Below are 16,526 nucleotides of genomic sequence, written 5' to 3' on the forward strand. Positions count from 1 at the left end.
GAAACAGACCCCACAGTTGTGGTTTTGTAAAAGGCGGTTGTGGATATTCTCGGGGTGGGAGAGCCACACTGAAATATCACCCCTCTCAGTGTAACACGGCAACAAGCAATGCACAATGGCAGGGACTGCACTGCTTGTCCGTCTTCATAAAAGGCACCATGCCTCCGGGGTCTCTCATTGTCCCTTCTTGAATGTGTTTCCATAAGTGGCCCTCCCTGACCTCAATTTATCCTTCAGCTCTTATCCTACAAGCCACTTCCTCCAGAAAGGCTTTTCTCACACATCCCTGACCCTGAACCCATCAAGCAGCCCACCCTCTCCCCTGGTATGTGCGTTCAAACACCGCGGGCCTCTGCATTGGGGGTGAACATTCCTGATTAATGCCTCTTTTCCCTCTAATACTGTGAGGTCCATGAGGACGGGGGCACTCCCACCTTGTCCATCTCAGCAGCCCTAGGGCCTGGCGGTCAGGGGGGACCTGAGCAAAGGAACGAGTGATCCAAGGGGAGCGCCCTCCTCCCTAACTTCCCTCATGATTCTTTACAAATTATTCTTTTTTTGTAGCCAAATTGGAGTACTGTTCACTACTCTAACTTCTCTCTAAAAATCTGAACTCTTTCAACGTTATAAAAAAAGTCTGTGCCATAAGTCCATGGAATGTTCATGTGTATACACACACATACACACATACCCGGGCATGTATGCACACAGATGTACATCTGTATATTGGCTGACTCTTGCAAATAAAAGTAATCATTTATTAAGCACAATGGTATATAGACAGGTGGGAAACACAGGGAGCAGGAAATTTGGGGAGAGACTGAAACCAATTACAGCTGTATCATTTTCTGGGTCAAATAGAATTGTGCAAAAGTTTTCAAACCTATAAAAAGAAAAGCAGAGGCTCAACCTAATTCTAGGATCAGTTCCTCCCCCCCCACCCCACTCCCCCTCAGCTGCTATTTACCCGGCTTAGTGCTTCATGGTGTACACGGTACATGGCTGCCTCTTCCAAGAATCATCACTGGGAACAAAGGCATTAAGAAAAATAATTCATTTGCAGATTTGGCCGAGTGTTTGGAGGGGAAATGGTAAGGGTTGAGGGTGAGCTTGGCATGCAGTGGACACCTGGCCTGGCTCTCCTCACTGTGTGCACCCTTCCCCGCTGCTCCAGGACCTTCAGCTACTCACACTCAGCCCCCCTTTGCAGGGAGGGGACTGAATGGCAAAGATCTCAGAGCCGACACTGCTTCACACCCTCCTGCCAGCCCTACACCCAGAGGCAGAAAACCTGTGCTACCCAAATAGAGACTCATCTCAATAGTAGCCAACGTGGGTATCCCCAGGCCAGATGTGCATGTAGGGCTCATTCATAATCCCCTCTCCTTCACCCTGGTTCCCAATAAGTGTACAGAGAAGGCTCTAGATAAGATTATAGCTACAATCCAGTCTGGCACGTAGGAGCTGAGACCTGGAGAAACTAAGGCACTTAAACGCCTTGGTGCCCTTCTGTCTTCTTCCAGTCAACTCCGTTGTTAGCTGATAGAAAAGCTCAGGAATGAGCAGCCCCTCTAACAAGGGGATCCTTCCTTACCCCAACACACACACACTACTCAAGACCAGGGAAATCCCTGTCAAAGATTTTTAAAATAAACTGAATTTCACCCTTTCAACAATCTGGACACCCTAATACAACACTTGCTTTTTGGTCCAAGAAATAGATACTGAGTCACAGTAACCTTTCACTTTTAAAACTCTGAAGAGGGTTAATTTTCCAGAGAGCCACATCATGCGCACACTGGCATGCTGCTTATTGGATCATTGACAAGCCCTCAATTAGGATTAGGCCACGTGCTCACTGAACTGAAATTCGTTGACGTGATCCAGAGTTATTGAAAGACAGGATGCTTTCATTAAAAAAGCCCTCCAAACGCGCTCTGTCCCACTGATGAAAATGTTCACTGAAGGATACTTTCCAGACTCAGAACCAAGAGGCAGGCCACACCGCCTCTCACTGCGCGGAAGCCTGGGTGTGAAGCTGTTCTGCACATGCGACAAGATGGTCCACCGAACAGTGGAGGGTAAAGGCAGGGCTGCCAGAAGCCACAAAGACCCAACTCAGGAAGCATGCTTGGCCTTACTCATTACGAATGCACGCTCTGGCTTCTCAGAGGAGCCAGAAGAATGACTTGAAGGTCACCTCCACTTGAACTACGGGGCTCGGAAGCACCTTTTTGCTTTATGACCCAAGTCTATTAAAATTCTTAGAGTGGCTGATGAGGAAATGTTCAGCCCATCTTTTTCTCTTTGTGGGGTGGGGAAAAAAGAAAAACCAACACGAGTCTACTTGAAATTGTTTTATGAATTTTAATCATAGCAAATGTGTTTTAACAGTAGTCATAAAATCAACATTACCACAGATACAAAGGACAAGACACCAGTTTGGCATACAAAAATACCATATATTAAAATTGGGTTCACTGGAAAAACTCAGGACTTGCTAAGACACCATCTACAACAGAGAGAGCAAGCAAGAACGCTTTTTTAAGACATTCAAATTTATAAACAGCAGCTTGATATCCATCCCCCTTACAAGGTCAATATTGGGCAATATTTGGACAGTATTTTCTACCGAGCCCAACAGCTCATTTATCAGTAGGGCTATCTGGCCCATTAAAAGAAAAGCTCCTAAAATAAATAATCCACATAATTGTAAATGAAACATGTCAAGGACTTGAGTTCACAGCCTCTGAGCAGCATCAATCTAGCCATTTGACTGGAGTATTAGTTATTAAGAGTGCCAGGCAACCACCAGCGGGGCCGTAGTAATGGCAGAAACTCCAGGCAGCGGCTGCACGCCTTCTGTTGGAGTTCGTACCCTTCCCAAGGGGAAGCCAGCCTCCCCACCTGCAATTGTCAAGGAGAAAGACAGGAGCAAGTGGTGGAATAAATAAATGTAATAAATGACAACCACCGGGATAGAAACCAAACTATTCTTGAATGAGTCTTCCCCAGGGTATTCACCTCGTCCAGTTAGCAAACACCCACAAGCACAGGCATTGTGCTGCACGGCCAAGAGGGTGTTGTCAGACTCTGTCATGACTCAGCAACCAGCTCGAGAGCAGGCTCTGAATTGTCTAGTGTGTTGACAACGCAGTGGGGCCTTTTGCGGGGCCTCCCATCAGCTGACAACACTCCTATATGCCTTCAACTTAAACATCCTGCTTTGAGTTTGGTAGGCTTCCCTTTGATGACACATTGGGCTTGGCTACGTTACTCCTAGTTGCCCTAAGCTCTTTTCTAACATGACTGACCTTCAGCTCCGGGATATATTTTGTTTTGCAGCCATAATCCCATTGTGGATTTCTCTCCCTTTTTGCAAGTGTTTTCTCATTCTCTGGGCAGATCTGCCTATCTTTTGCTGTAGACTTAGGGCCATGACGTCACCCCTCCCACACAGCATCTAGTTGATAGTTGGGCGTCTCTCAGCCAGGAAAATCTGACCAGGAATTTTCTGAAGCACAGTGTGAGATACCAGCTACTCTATTCTCTCACCACTTAAAATGAGATGACATAGATAGCAGCTTGCTCCCCTTTAAGAGGCATTTGCCTCATCTATTTCCTACTTCTTATAGTCCCTGTTCCTTTTCCACCATCATATCCAACCATCTAATTCTGGATTCTTAAAAAGGAATCGTCGAATTAAAAACTGACTATACCTTTGGAAAACTCTCATTAGAATAACCCAGTGACTCACACCCCAGAGAGTACAAAAGACTTTCACACAGGCAACTAGCCCTATATCCTGTGGTGATGAATTTAGGGCCATGTTCTAGAAGAACAGGAACAGCTATAAGGGAACACCCCCAGAAGAACAAAGAAAACACATGCTGTTGCAGATCTTAAGAGACTCCTCTGTACTTTGCCCCAAATATTACTATTGTCCCTAAAAAGATTGTAATATGAATAGTATCAAAAACCTTAGAATAATAAAAAGTCCAGCTAACGAGATGTTTTCAAGCACCACTACATCTTAAGTGAGATATACATAGTGGGATATCCCAGGCAGTGAATCCTGAATATAACAGAAGAAAACAAAAAACAGTGGCCCAACTGTGCAAGGAAACTGGTGCCGAAAAATTGGAGCCATATTGTGGGAGTTCAGCAATAATGCTACTCTACCCATGACCACTTGAGCAAACCAAAAAATAAGCCATTTGGAAGATGGAAATCAAATGCCTCATCTGCTTATGTGCTTCAATCATTAATGGCTTTCCAATAAAATGTACAGTAGAACCCACCTCTTCATATATTTGAAAGGTCTCAGTTTACTTATACAGACATTCTCAAAGGTGGCTGGTATGATATGATGTATGCAGCCTATAGCATTTGTTAAAAAAATTAACATCTAAATTCAACATTATGTAACCCACAAATTAGATTAAAAACTCTTAAAGTTTTCATTATTACAGCTAAGTCATGTGTGTGTCTACATGTATGCTTATACTTATATGTATAGATATATATGTATACCTATACATAGTGTATCACTGTGTCAGAAGAAATCAATGGCTTGAATCTCCACTTAGTTTCCTAGAGGTGTTTCATATTTAACAAAATTCAGCAACGGATGATCTTGCTTTTGAAATAGACTGCTACTTTCAAAACAGTTACTAAATTATCTTGACTATCTCGTTACTTTGGAGTTCTGTTTTGTTAAGGATTACCTTGTGGATGACATTTTACTGAGAATGATGGAAATGGCAAGGAACAGCTTCTTCTAGGTCAAGGATGACAGATGAACTGACTAATGGCACTTTTGTGTGGAAACAAAATGCTGACTGGCTGGCGGCACCATTTTTCTAAGGAAGGAAAGACAGAAATTCAAACCTTTTCAATATCACTTCTCTTATACCAATAACCATTGGACCTCAAACTTTCTCTTAACTCTCAAGAGAAACTACCATTTCATTTTTCAATAATTTTTCAATACATTTTTAAAGACAAGCTAAAAAGAAGTCATAGCCATTGATGAGCTCGAGAGAAAAAGTCAACCCAATTCTGCTACATTGAAGCAAATGTAATATTTACATTATTTTGGAAACAATGAAAAGCAGACTAACCAGTTTTGACACTGTTTTCAAATAAAGTGGCAGGAACTCTTCAAATCAAAATCAGACTGGAATCAATACTACACTAGCAGGAGAAATCTGATCTTTTCTATGGAAATATATTCAAACTGAATTTTCTGCTTTCCTTTACTCACTTAAAAAAGCAATTTTACTAACCTTAATAACCCTCAAGTCTTTAAATTTCATGGGCAATGTTTTTTAAGGTAAAAAGAAAGTGCCTTTGTGCAAGGCTACAAATCTTCAATTCTTTCAGTGGTAACTAAAAATCAAAAACCAAGTAAGAGTAACACAATGTCGAATCTCACCCTAAAAATAGTACCTACACTTTAGTCTGGCATCTGAAAAATGACGCTCACGTATTACAGCAAATACAGTGACAAACTGGCAGACTTCAAGGGCAAACAAAAACACTCCATGAACACTGCAGAACATGCTTGCTCTTATATTTCACACCTTACTAATGCAGCAATGAAGTGTGGGTAAGATGTTGAAAGTGAAGAGGAAATTCACTAGAATTTTTTTTCCTGTAACATTTACTTTTTGGCCATAAGACCCTAAACACAATTTCACCATACAGGTCATGCATAGTTTGCAAGTCAAACACATTTTACAGCTACTGTCTAACTACTATTTATGGACAACAGATTAACATGCAGCTAATGACCCCAGAAACGGGTGGGTCTTCATAAAGCACTCTTTAAGCTTCAGTAATCATTCCTTGGCCCAAAGTAGCTAAGTTATAACCCCAAAAGGCAATCAATGAATTTTTACTGTCATACTTGAGGTCATATACTTTTTAAGCCCAGAAAGGATTTTTTTTTGGTAGCTAACTTTATGTTACTGAACCACAAATTGTCTTCTTAGCCTTACTGTGTTACTTCATTAACACTTCGAGGCATGATCGCATTGCACCACCATCCAGAACTTACTGTTCAGTGCAGTAGCCACTAGCTGTGACTACATTTAAATAACTTAAAATTAAATAAAATACAAAATCCAGTTGCTCATTCATGCTAACCCCATTTCAATTGCCCAATAGCCAATGTGGCAAGTGGCTACTACACTGGACATAAGTTATAGAACACTTCCATCATCACAGACAGTACTACTGAACAGTGCCAGTCTAGGAGATCCCGAGGGCTGCATGCACCAGCACCTGGTTTAACCTTCAAGGGAGATTAAGTCAGTCTTATGCCATGCACAAGATGACAGTTATATTGTTAAAGAAAATACCTTATAGCTTTCTGGTCATAAAGTATGACCAGAAGTAAGAACTGATTTGCTTTTTCATTATAACTTATATCCCAGGTCATTATACAAAAATTTTCCAAAGACAATGAATGCTTTTTGATAGCATACTTGGCTCTACTTAACATATTAAGCATTCTCTTGCTTAGGTCAAGATCATTAATAAAGATGAAATTTCATGCTTCCTATAGTCTACTATTTACACAGCATCATTGTCCTTTACATACAAGGGCAGGAGGGGGGAACCAATAGTTTGCAATTCAAAAAATTCAAATCACATGGTTTTCTTTGAATGTCTATACTCATCTCTCAATCAATCCTCCTTTCATTTCCCAAAGAGGTAGATGCTAACTAAAATGAATACATAACTCTATTTAAAAATCTCCCAAACTTAAAGCAATAGTTAAGTCAACAAGGAATAGTCATCCACCCTGAAAAAGATCACAGCCCGACAGACACAGAACAGGCATGAACAGGAGCAAGAAGAAACTGCAGTGCAAACTTCTCCCTTTTGCTGCAGAATGACAAGCTGCCGTGTACCTCTGTGGGCCTCAATGGGCCCATCTGCAAAATGGAGCCATCAGAGGTCGCTTTCAGCTCTTTCTGTGCTTTCAGTTGTGGTTTTTTTTCATTCAGTGCAACTGTGAATTCTGGTCGATTGTGTGGACTTTGGTCCATTGGTGTAGATGAGTTGTTAGTGTCATGGATAAATGCCAGAAGAGGCCAGAGCAATGGATGCCAAATAACATGAAAACATTATTACGGCTATAAACATTCCATCTGGCAGGCTGAGACATCACACACACACACACACAAATGCACACCCTAACAAGCAGATACAAAAATGACTGCAGGCAGAGTCCATTTAAGTGAAGTGTTTCTTCCATCAGGAAAACTCCCGCAAAAAATTCCGATTTTGGTTGTTATCAGTAGCTTAAATTGTAAAGTTAGGAATCTATCAAAGAGTGGATTAATTTTACACTGCTCTCCTGCAGCTCTAGCACGGGACTGCTTTTAAGTATAAGTTATTACGTGGGTATTGTCACTCTACAGCTTTGCACTAAGAAACACAGGGCGCTGTATTATCATACACATTAGTGTCTATATAAATAACCTACTTAACACATTGAACTTTATTGCAAACTGCACTATGGGGCCGGTCATTTCATACTATACAAAAATGTACTCAGATATCATTCACAAAATTGATTTGAATACGGCATGGCTTAAAATTGCAAGGGTAAAGTCCATTTGAAATGCAGCATTTTTAATGTAACATTTCTCTGTGGGTTTTTCTTTTCTTTTTCTCCAGGAGGAGTAGAAATTAGGTCAGACATGCATTACAGCAGCCTGGGAGAGTTTGAGAAATTGACACTAACCCAACAGTATATTATGTTACATAATAGAGGATAGCATTCAGCTAATATGATACCTAAATTATTAATACCAAATAAATCCTAGATTATTTGTTGTATAATGCCCAATGGCTTACACGATAAAATGGCATTTTAACCTAATTTCTACTTTGAGCTTTCAAATACACTTGCTTCATGAATTCCATAAAAGTAATTAGAAGAGGACTGTAAAGTTCACAAGCCATTTCTGAATGCACACACATCCCAGCACAGGAATTTGTCATTTAATACCATCAGATCTTCATGAGTATCTACAGACATTTCCACATTTAAGAATATTTAAGAATTTATAATGAACTGGTCCACTGAAGTTGGGGGTGAGAGCTGTTTGTTTACTTTGCAACTTTTCTCAATAAAAATGTATTTTGAAATACAAGAGATTTTCTCACTTATACCAAACAAGAGGAAATTGGAATTCTAAATGGTTTAATTCTCATAGAAGAGTAGCTTTCAAAACACAACCACGGACTGTCTACTAAAACGCCAGGCCAGGTTTGTCACCAATTAACAACACTTGTGTGTATTATAATACCTCAAAACTGGGAGAAAAGAGAACTTTCTGTTGTTCTCCATTTGTGCATCACAGAATACAAGACTTGAGTATACAGAAGAGAAGTAAACATGGGAAGCGACAAGTATGTGACGATTCAGAGTGGGATCCAGTGGCCGACGTTTCAGACCCTGGACCCATTCAGGCTCACAAAGTCTTACACTCTCAGGATTCTTCAGGAGATTCAAAACCTGAGGCATATCAAATCTCTCATACATACACACACACACACACACGCACATACACACACACAAATACACGATATTTACATTTAAAATTCTTATTTTGTGAGATGGCTTGAGAAAAATTGGCATATAGGGTTCCTGTGGGATTATGCATTTCTCACTATTACTCAGTTTATTGCTCCCCTGTTGGGCTTTCAGCTTAATAAACATGTAGCAAGCTCTAATTACAGGGGAAGAAAAATGAAGGTTCATGACAAAGCACAACACATTGGAAACGTTTGTTCAAATATTTTCTTCAAAAAAACAGACCATCTGGCTTAACTTACTTTAATCTGGGTGCCATCCTTAAAGTATAAAAAGTCTTATTAGCAACTGAATGAAGACTAGGTTTCATTTTAAAAAAGGAAAGAAACCAGGACTGCATGTCATTGCTGAATTTTTACACAGATTCTCAGGTTTAATTCTACTTGTATACACAGCATCTTTGTTTTAATCTACCACATTTAGAGGAGGTCACATTGTATGCACTTGCACAGTTTAACATCTAGGTAGAATATGTCTATTTCGTAACATGATTTGGGAAAATCATAAATTACAGTCCATTTAATAAGTGATTATGAGGATGCATGCAATCGTCTTCGAAGCTGTTGCCATCAACGCTCAGATCGGACTGCCTGGTATGGTGTTGAGACCTTCCGTCTGCCCTGTCTTCCATTAATCAAGGGGCAGGCCAGAGGCCAGGGCGTGGCCCCAAACGATCCACATCGCCCTCCACCTCCTCACTGTGATGCCATCACCAACACCTGCTCAACCCCTAGTCGGCACCCACACAAGCCTTCCCTGCGGCCCTCTTCAGCCGCAGGAGATCACAGTGAAGCGCTTGGAGATGCAAGACATGTTGTGCAGCACGATGCCGAGGAGGAAGACCAGAACGCAGGCCACCAAGATCACAGTGCACACCCCGGACCAGGTGGAGCTCTTCACCACGCCCCGCCTGTCCTGCTCCTGCTCCAGCACCTCTGGGGGAGCCCCGCCGTGCAGAGGCTGCTGTTCTGCAGGGATGGTCACCACGGTGACGGACTTCTGCTGGCTCCCCGGCAGCAGGCGGCAGCCCAGGTCTCCTGGCAGCAGCGCTCGCTCCTTGGAGATGGGCAGGGGCAGCATGTAGCACCCATTGCTGGGGAGTTTGATGAAGACCGGGGTGTGCTCAGAGGCATGCGGGATGGCGATGACGGCAAGGACCTCAGGGTCATCGGGGAGCTGCGACACGGAGAAGCCCGGGGGCAGCTTGGTGATGCCCCGGCACCAAGGGCACCTCACGTCCTTCTGGCTTGTCCTCATCTGCTGGAGGCACACTGAGCAGCAGGTGTGTTTGCAGTCCAGCAACTTGGGCCTGCGCCGGGGGCTGTAATAATTGAAACAGATCTGACATTCCAGCAGAGAATCTTGGGAGAGGGTCTCCATCGCAGACTGAGAGCAGGAAGGCCGAGGCCAAGGGGAAGCAGCTTGTTCTGAGAGCCCACCAATCCGGTCCCACACCTTCCTTCTTTGCGCCTTCCCAAAGTCGTGAGGTGCTGGGGAGCTCAAGGGCAGCTAGCACCCTCAGGTGTGTTCATTTCTGAGGGAGACAAAAATGCAAACAAACTGAATTATTTCCAACAAGCTGAGATGTCAGCACATCTGATGGATTTGTATCACGGCTCCAAAGTCTTGACACTGGGTCAAAATTGTAAAAATTTCCCACCCACGAGACTCCAGGATTCCTGCCCACAAAGCCCAGTGGAAGATACATGAGTTGTCTCGGATGGCTTCTCATGGCGAATACCTGGCTCATTTCTAAAGAACAAATACCTCTCTGCTGTCATATGATGCCCCGTACTTCATAAAGAGGGAGTCCATTTTTTCTGGTTTGTATATTTCAGTGGCCCTTGCATTCTTCCTCTAAAATACACTGGAAAAATTCTCTTGCTTCCAGTAAGTTTGTAGCATTTTCTAAAAGTAAATTTCTTCCCTTAGATCCTCCGGTCTTCTTTTCCTGACTCTGCCTACCTACCTGTAAGTATTCTTTCCCAGATTCAGGCAACTCCTCAAATCTAGGTACTCCATTTAACTATATTATATGGGTTAGGACTGCTGCCCTCTCACAGGTAGTTAAAGTGATGCTGCCAAAGAACCACACTTGGGCATCTGTTATCTTTTCCACCCAATTGTTTGAACCAAGGTAATTCTTGTCAACTGGTTTAAAAAGAGACAACACAATCAAACAAAATAACAAAAAAACCTGCAACATCAGGGAATTTTGGATGTAGGGGTCACAAAGGCACACAGGATTTTTCAGTCAGTACTTCAGTCTCTTTATTATTTAGGCTTGCATCGAGCAACGTGACTACAAGCAAACACTGTTAGTTCACTGGTCATAACACAGTATATAGTGAAAGGTTGTTGGACAGACCGGCAAGCAGCTAGGGGAGAGAATAACTTACTTAGTTCAACTTAACTGGGCTTTGAGGAACCCTCTAGTGCTCCAGCAATGTTTTAATAAAGGCTGCCCGACTCTGTTTGCTACTGAAAGAATCCAAATTGTGTGTCTCTGGATGGAAAACTGTAGAAATAATTGCTAGTCCTGGAACCCCTCCTATAACCAGAGGCAGGAGCTACTGAGAAAAAGCTCTTTCACATTTTTCATAAAAAATGAACCTTCTTTTTCTTTCTAACTTGCTCTGTGAAATTAAGAATGCACACCCCCCTTCCCAATGATATAAAATTTGCTAAAAAAGTAAAGAATGCAGAAAAGGTTAAGTTCAAAGTAAAAATTAGTCACTGATAAAAGCAGTGACAATCAAAAAAGCAACATATTTTAAAATATTTTAGCTACAGTAAGAGCACTTAAAGTCAAACAGTGATATACAATTCAGAAAGCTCATATCATAATCAACTACTTAGCTCGTTGCTAATTCAAGAAATTTTATTAAATAACGGAAATTTGCTAAGAGTAGAACTTAAATGTTCTCATCAAATAAAAAGATAAATATGTGAAGTGATGGACATTTTAATCAACTAGATGGGAGAGGGATCCTTTCACAGGTGTATATCTAATCACTACAATGTATACTTTAAAGTATCTACAATCCTACAATGAGGTATCACCTCACACCAGTTAGGGTAGCCACCAACCAAAAGACAAGGAACAACAATGCTGGCAAGGATGCAGAGAAAGGGGAACCCTCCTACACTGTTGGTGGGAATGTAAGCTAGTTTAACCATTGTGGAAAGCAATATGGAGGTTCTTCAAAAAACTAAAAATAGAAATACCATTTGACCCAGGAATTCCACCTCCAGGAATTTACCATAAGAATGCAGCAGCCCAGTTTGAAAAAGACAGATGCACCCGTATGTTTATTGCAGCACTATTTACAATAGCCAAGAAATGGAAGCAACCTAAGTGTCCATCAGCAGATGAATGGATAAAGAAGAGGTGGTACGTATACACAATGGAATACTATTCAGCCATAAGAAGAAAACAAATTCTGCCATTTGCACAACACGGATGGAGCTAAAGGGTATTATGCTCAGTGAAACAAGCCAGGTGGAGAAAGACAAGTACCAAATGATTTCCCTCATCTGTGGAGAATAAGAACAAAGCAAAACTGAAGGAGCAAAACAGTAGCAGACTCAGAGACTCCAAAAAGGGACCAGCAGTTACCAAAGGGAATGGGGTGCAGAGGGTGGGTGGGGAGGGAGGGAGAAGGGAATTAAGGGATATTATGATTGGCACACATAATGTAGGGGGGTCACGGGGAAGGCAGTACAACACAGAGAAGACAAGTGGTGACTCCACAGCATCTTACTATGCTGATGGACAGTGACTACAATAGGGTGTGTGTTGGGGAGGACTTGATAATATGGGTGAATATAATGACTACAATGTTGCTCACGTGAAACCTTCATAAGATTGTATATCAATGATACCTTAATAAAAAAAAGAATCTTAAAAAAAAATCTTACAATCTTATTTGTCACACCTCAGTAAAGCTGCAAAAAATTTTTTAAAAAGAAACATCTACTGAATATCTATCATGCACAAAGCAGAATGCTAGTTACTGTAGGATATAAAGATGAATCAGACCCAAACCCTTCTTGTAAGCAATTTAAAGTTAGTGAAGAATGAGCAAATAAATATATTTTCTTTTCCATTCATTGATTTCATTCAAATTCTCACTGAATGTCTACCATGTGCCTAGCACTGTGGTATTTATTTTTGTCCTTTGTAACCAAGACCTTGTCATTTGCCCATAAAAAACTCAGCCTGAAGGGATTTAAACAGTCAGGCACGTAAGCAGTTGTAATATAAATACAGAGTGATACATGCTATCCAGGAACTGGAGGAATTAGGAACAGCTAGGCGAAAAATCTGGATCCTGGAGAGGATTTAGACATGCCAAGTTAAGGGACAGGTTGTTTTCAAGTTCAGAAACCAGCATGAGCAAAGGAACAAAGGCGACCAATTACAGGACGTTTTCTGTACTCCAGCTGTGACACGGGATAGAGGATTTTTTCTAATACAAGAGGACCTTACAGATGCTGTCTCTAAGAGTTTTAGCTCTTACGTTTAGGTCTTTGATACAGATGCCTCTTAAATAAACAAAATTCTCATCACAGAACCTGTAAGCACCCTCCTATAGGCCCAACCAGGGGAGCAGGTCCCACAGGAGAGGAGAGATGAGTGTAGCCAGGCACAGGACATGGACCACAGACTGTAAACAGTCCCCACTACCAGGCCAAGGAGGTGGGGGCTGAGGCTAGAGTGCAGAGTTCATGGGCTGCCTGCAGCGAAGGGCTCAGACAGCACTGGGGCCAGCTCTCTCCTTCCGGCGACCCGACCCGGACTCCTATGGACTGCTCAGTGCTGCGTGCGACCTGCCCAGAGGCACTTCCTGGCTCTGAGAAAACTGCCCTCTTGAACAGCTTGGGAGGCGGAACGCAAGTGTTCTCTTTGGCCCCGCCCCAAGACCTGTCACACTATCATTTTTCACCAAAACCAACATGCAATTTTATTCATGAATTTATGTTCCAAGCAATGTTCACTTAATTGGTGTTGAGCTTCCTTAAAATTAGATTATACTGCTCGATTTCCAACTCTAGCCAAGTAAGTCTACGCCTTACAATACAGGCTGAACACAAAAGCTGATGGAAAAACAGTTCCTATTTTCCAAGCTCAGCCACGGCAGCCTCTCTGATTTACACACTGATTTATTCTGTATTAAGTCAGCTTGCACTGCATTCCAGTTTACTTTCTGGAGTATAATTAGTAATGATGATGATGAGTTAGGTGAAGAGAAGAAAATTTATGAGGCTAGGGACCAAAGCTAATGATGAATCATTCTTTCTCCCTTTCATCATAAACTCAAAAAATGTGACTCAACTCTGGAAGAAGGGGAATGGAAGCCAGGCCTAGGTAAGCCAGAAAAGAAACTTGGGTCCTGGTCAAATGGATTCCATCCAAGCACACGCTGGGGGGTCCTGCAGGGATCTGTGTTTGGTGTCACACTCTTTACAGGAGAAAGATGTGATGCTCAAATAAAATACTCACTAAATTTAAAAGGAAAGGGTACTTTGGCAGAACGCATAAAAACAGGTATATACTGCAATATATTGGAACGATTTTTAAATGTCACTATAATTTATTTTGAAAGAGCCTAAAGTAAAAATAAAAGAAAAATACCATAAAAAAAGGACTAGCAACTAAGGGAGGGTGTGCTCAAAGTAATTATGGCTTACGGGGTAGAACGTATTTTCAAGTGTATCTTCATGAATACTTAGCACTACAGTACTTAGCTTCATAAATAATGTCAATTGTATAATGTACAGAGAAAGGCCTTGAACAACCCCTGAACTTGGTATTAATGCACACCTTGATTTTTAAATACTTAAAAATGGATTGAACTTTATGTAACAGGAGGAGGTATGATTTGGGAGAAAAATGCCAGAAACTAAAGGGATGTGTATGTTGCTGTTTGGGGGCAGTGGGTATTTGGCATTGTACAACACTGATATATTTTCACAAAATTACATGTCTTCTATTTTTAAAAAACTATATAATTGTAAGCACCTTTACAAAAGGTGTGGGTGCAGTAAAATGCTACTGGGAATTGAGGGGATGGTAAAATAGCAAAGGTCCCCAACACTATTATTTTTTTTTTGAGAGGGCATCTCTCATATTTATTGATCAAATGGTTGTTAACAACAATAAAATTCAGTATGGGGGGGGTCAATGCTCAATGTACAATCATTAATCCATCTCAAGTCTAATTCTCGTCAGTCTCCAATCTTCTGAAGCATAACGAACAAGTTCTTACATGGTGAACGAATTCTTAGATAGTGAATAAATTCTTAGATGGTGAACAGTACAAGGGCATTCATCACAGAAACTTTCAGTTTTGATCATGCATTATGACCTATAAACAATCAGGTCAAATATGAATATTCGTTTGATTTTTGTACTTGATTTATATGTTGATCCCACAATTCTCCCTCTATTATTATTATTATTTTTATTTTTAATAAAATGCTGAAGTGGTAGGTAGATGCAAGATAAAGGTAGAAAACATAGTTTAGTGCTGTAAGAGGGCAAATGTAGATGATCAGATGATCAGGTGTGTGCCTATGGACTAAGTATTAATCCAAGCTAGACAAGGGCAGCAAAACATCCACGGATGCAGAAGATTTCTCTCAAAGCAGGGGGGGTGAGGTTCTGAGCCTCACCTCTGTTGATCCCCAAATTCTCACCTGATGGCCCCTCTGTGACTGTGCCTGTCTTAGGTTGTTCCTCCCTTGAGGAATCTTACCCGTCTCTGGCTAACCAGTCATCTTCCGGGGCCATACAGGGAAATGTAAAGTTGGTAAGTGAGAGAGAAGCCATATTGTTTGAAATGTTTAGCTTTTTACTTCTTTGCAGATTTATGCCCTGTGGCTTCTATGCCCAGCACTTCCCCCAACACTCTATTTATAGTCCCAGGTGCTTTTAGAAGTCTAGGCCTATGAGGATAAAAAAGCTGATGAAATAAATAAACCAGACAGTCGCACTCTGCCTATACTATACTCCTAAGCCTCTTCATAATTGTGATTCAATTTACAATTGTGACATTAATTATGAAGCCTCTCCTCAGAACTGTGGGGTGAAGTGACACTGATCACATCTGGCTGACAATGAATTGTTCCATGTGATGGTCCACATGAGGACCATAAATTCAGTGGTTGAGAAAAATCTCAAGAGATGAAACTAGACCCCTGCTTTCCTTATTCTATTGAAATAGCTTGCCTTTCTGATGTGGGCCATTTACTTAATTCTTCAAGGAAATGTAAATATTGAAATGGGATTAAACACAGTAATTACAATTCCATTTAATTTGGTATTTCAGCTGGCAAGACCACTTATAGTGTGAATCTGAGCAAACACTCTGATTAGTGGCAAGAAGGGGGACAGCCTGACAGTGACAGACACGGTCACTGACTTCTGGTCCTCTGTTAGCGGGGAGCAATCCTTTCAGGACACAACCGTCTAATATAATATAGAGTCCACCTGGTGCAACTGTCCCTATTTCAATGGAGAAGACAGTGGGTTCCAGGACTCCAACAAATTTCAAGTGAGAATTCCACTGGCCCAAGCTCTGTTAGTTGCACTGTATTTTGCTATGAGAATCCTGATTTGCGTTGTTGGGTGATGCAAAGAATACTGAAAGTAAAAAGTGTTACTTCAAAGTCTTGAATGACTGAAGGGGATGTGACGATGCTGGAGGCAGACTGGCTTCGGGAGCAGCGGCAGGCGGGGTGGGACAGAGAGATCACTGCTTAAACTGGCAGAGAGCAGCAGACTGGCCAGAATGCCATGGCCGGTCCAGGGACTTGCCACACAACCAAAGCACTGGCCTGTCACCACTGCGTGCAGGGACAGCCACTGTACACGGGGCAGACCCGTCTACACGCCCCGTTTTGTCAC

The 16,526-nt window shown here is 41.7% G+C and overlaps 1 protein-coding gene across 4 annotated transcripts in view; it reads right to left on the reverse strand.

Moving 5' to 3' along the window:
* Positions 1-2,347: 2,347 nt before the first annotated feature.
* RNF152 (ring finger protein 152) overlaps positions 2,348-16,526 on the reverse strand; it is a 154,103-nt gene continuing 139,924 nt past the window's right edge. For 2 of the 4 annotated variants that reach the window (XM_017671448.3, XM_017671438.3), the window contains one exon: positions 2,348-10,148. In XM_017671448.3, the coding sequence (XP_017526937.1) occupies positions 9,383-9,994 (612 nt within the window). In that variant the 5' untranslated portion in view covers positions 9,995-10,148 and the 3' untranslated portion in view covers positions 2,348-9,382. The remainder of the gene's footprint in view (positions 10,149-16,526) is intronic. The other 2 variants (XR_012121258.1, XR_012121259.1) reach the window with 1 other exon arrangement.

Source organism: Manis javanica, chromosome 9 (assembly GCF_040802235.1).
Source record: "Manis javanica isolate MJ-LG chromosome 9, MJ_LKY, whole genome shotgun sequence".
NCBI classification, from domain to species: Eukaryota; Metazoa; Chordata; class Mammalia; order Pholidota; family Manidae; genus Manis; species Manis javanica.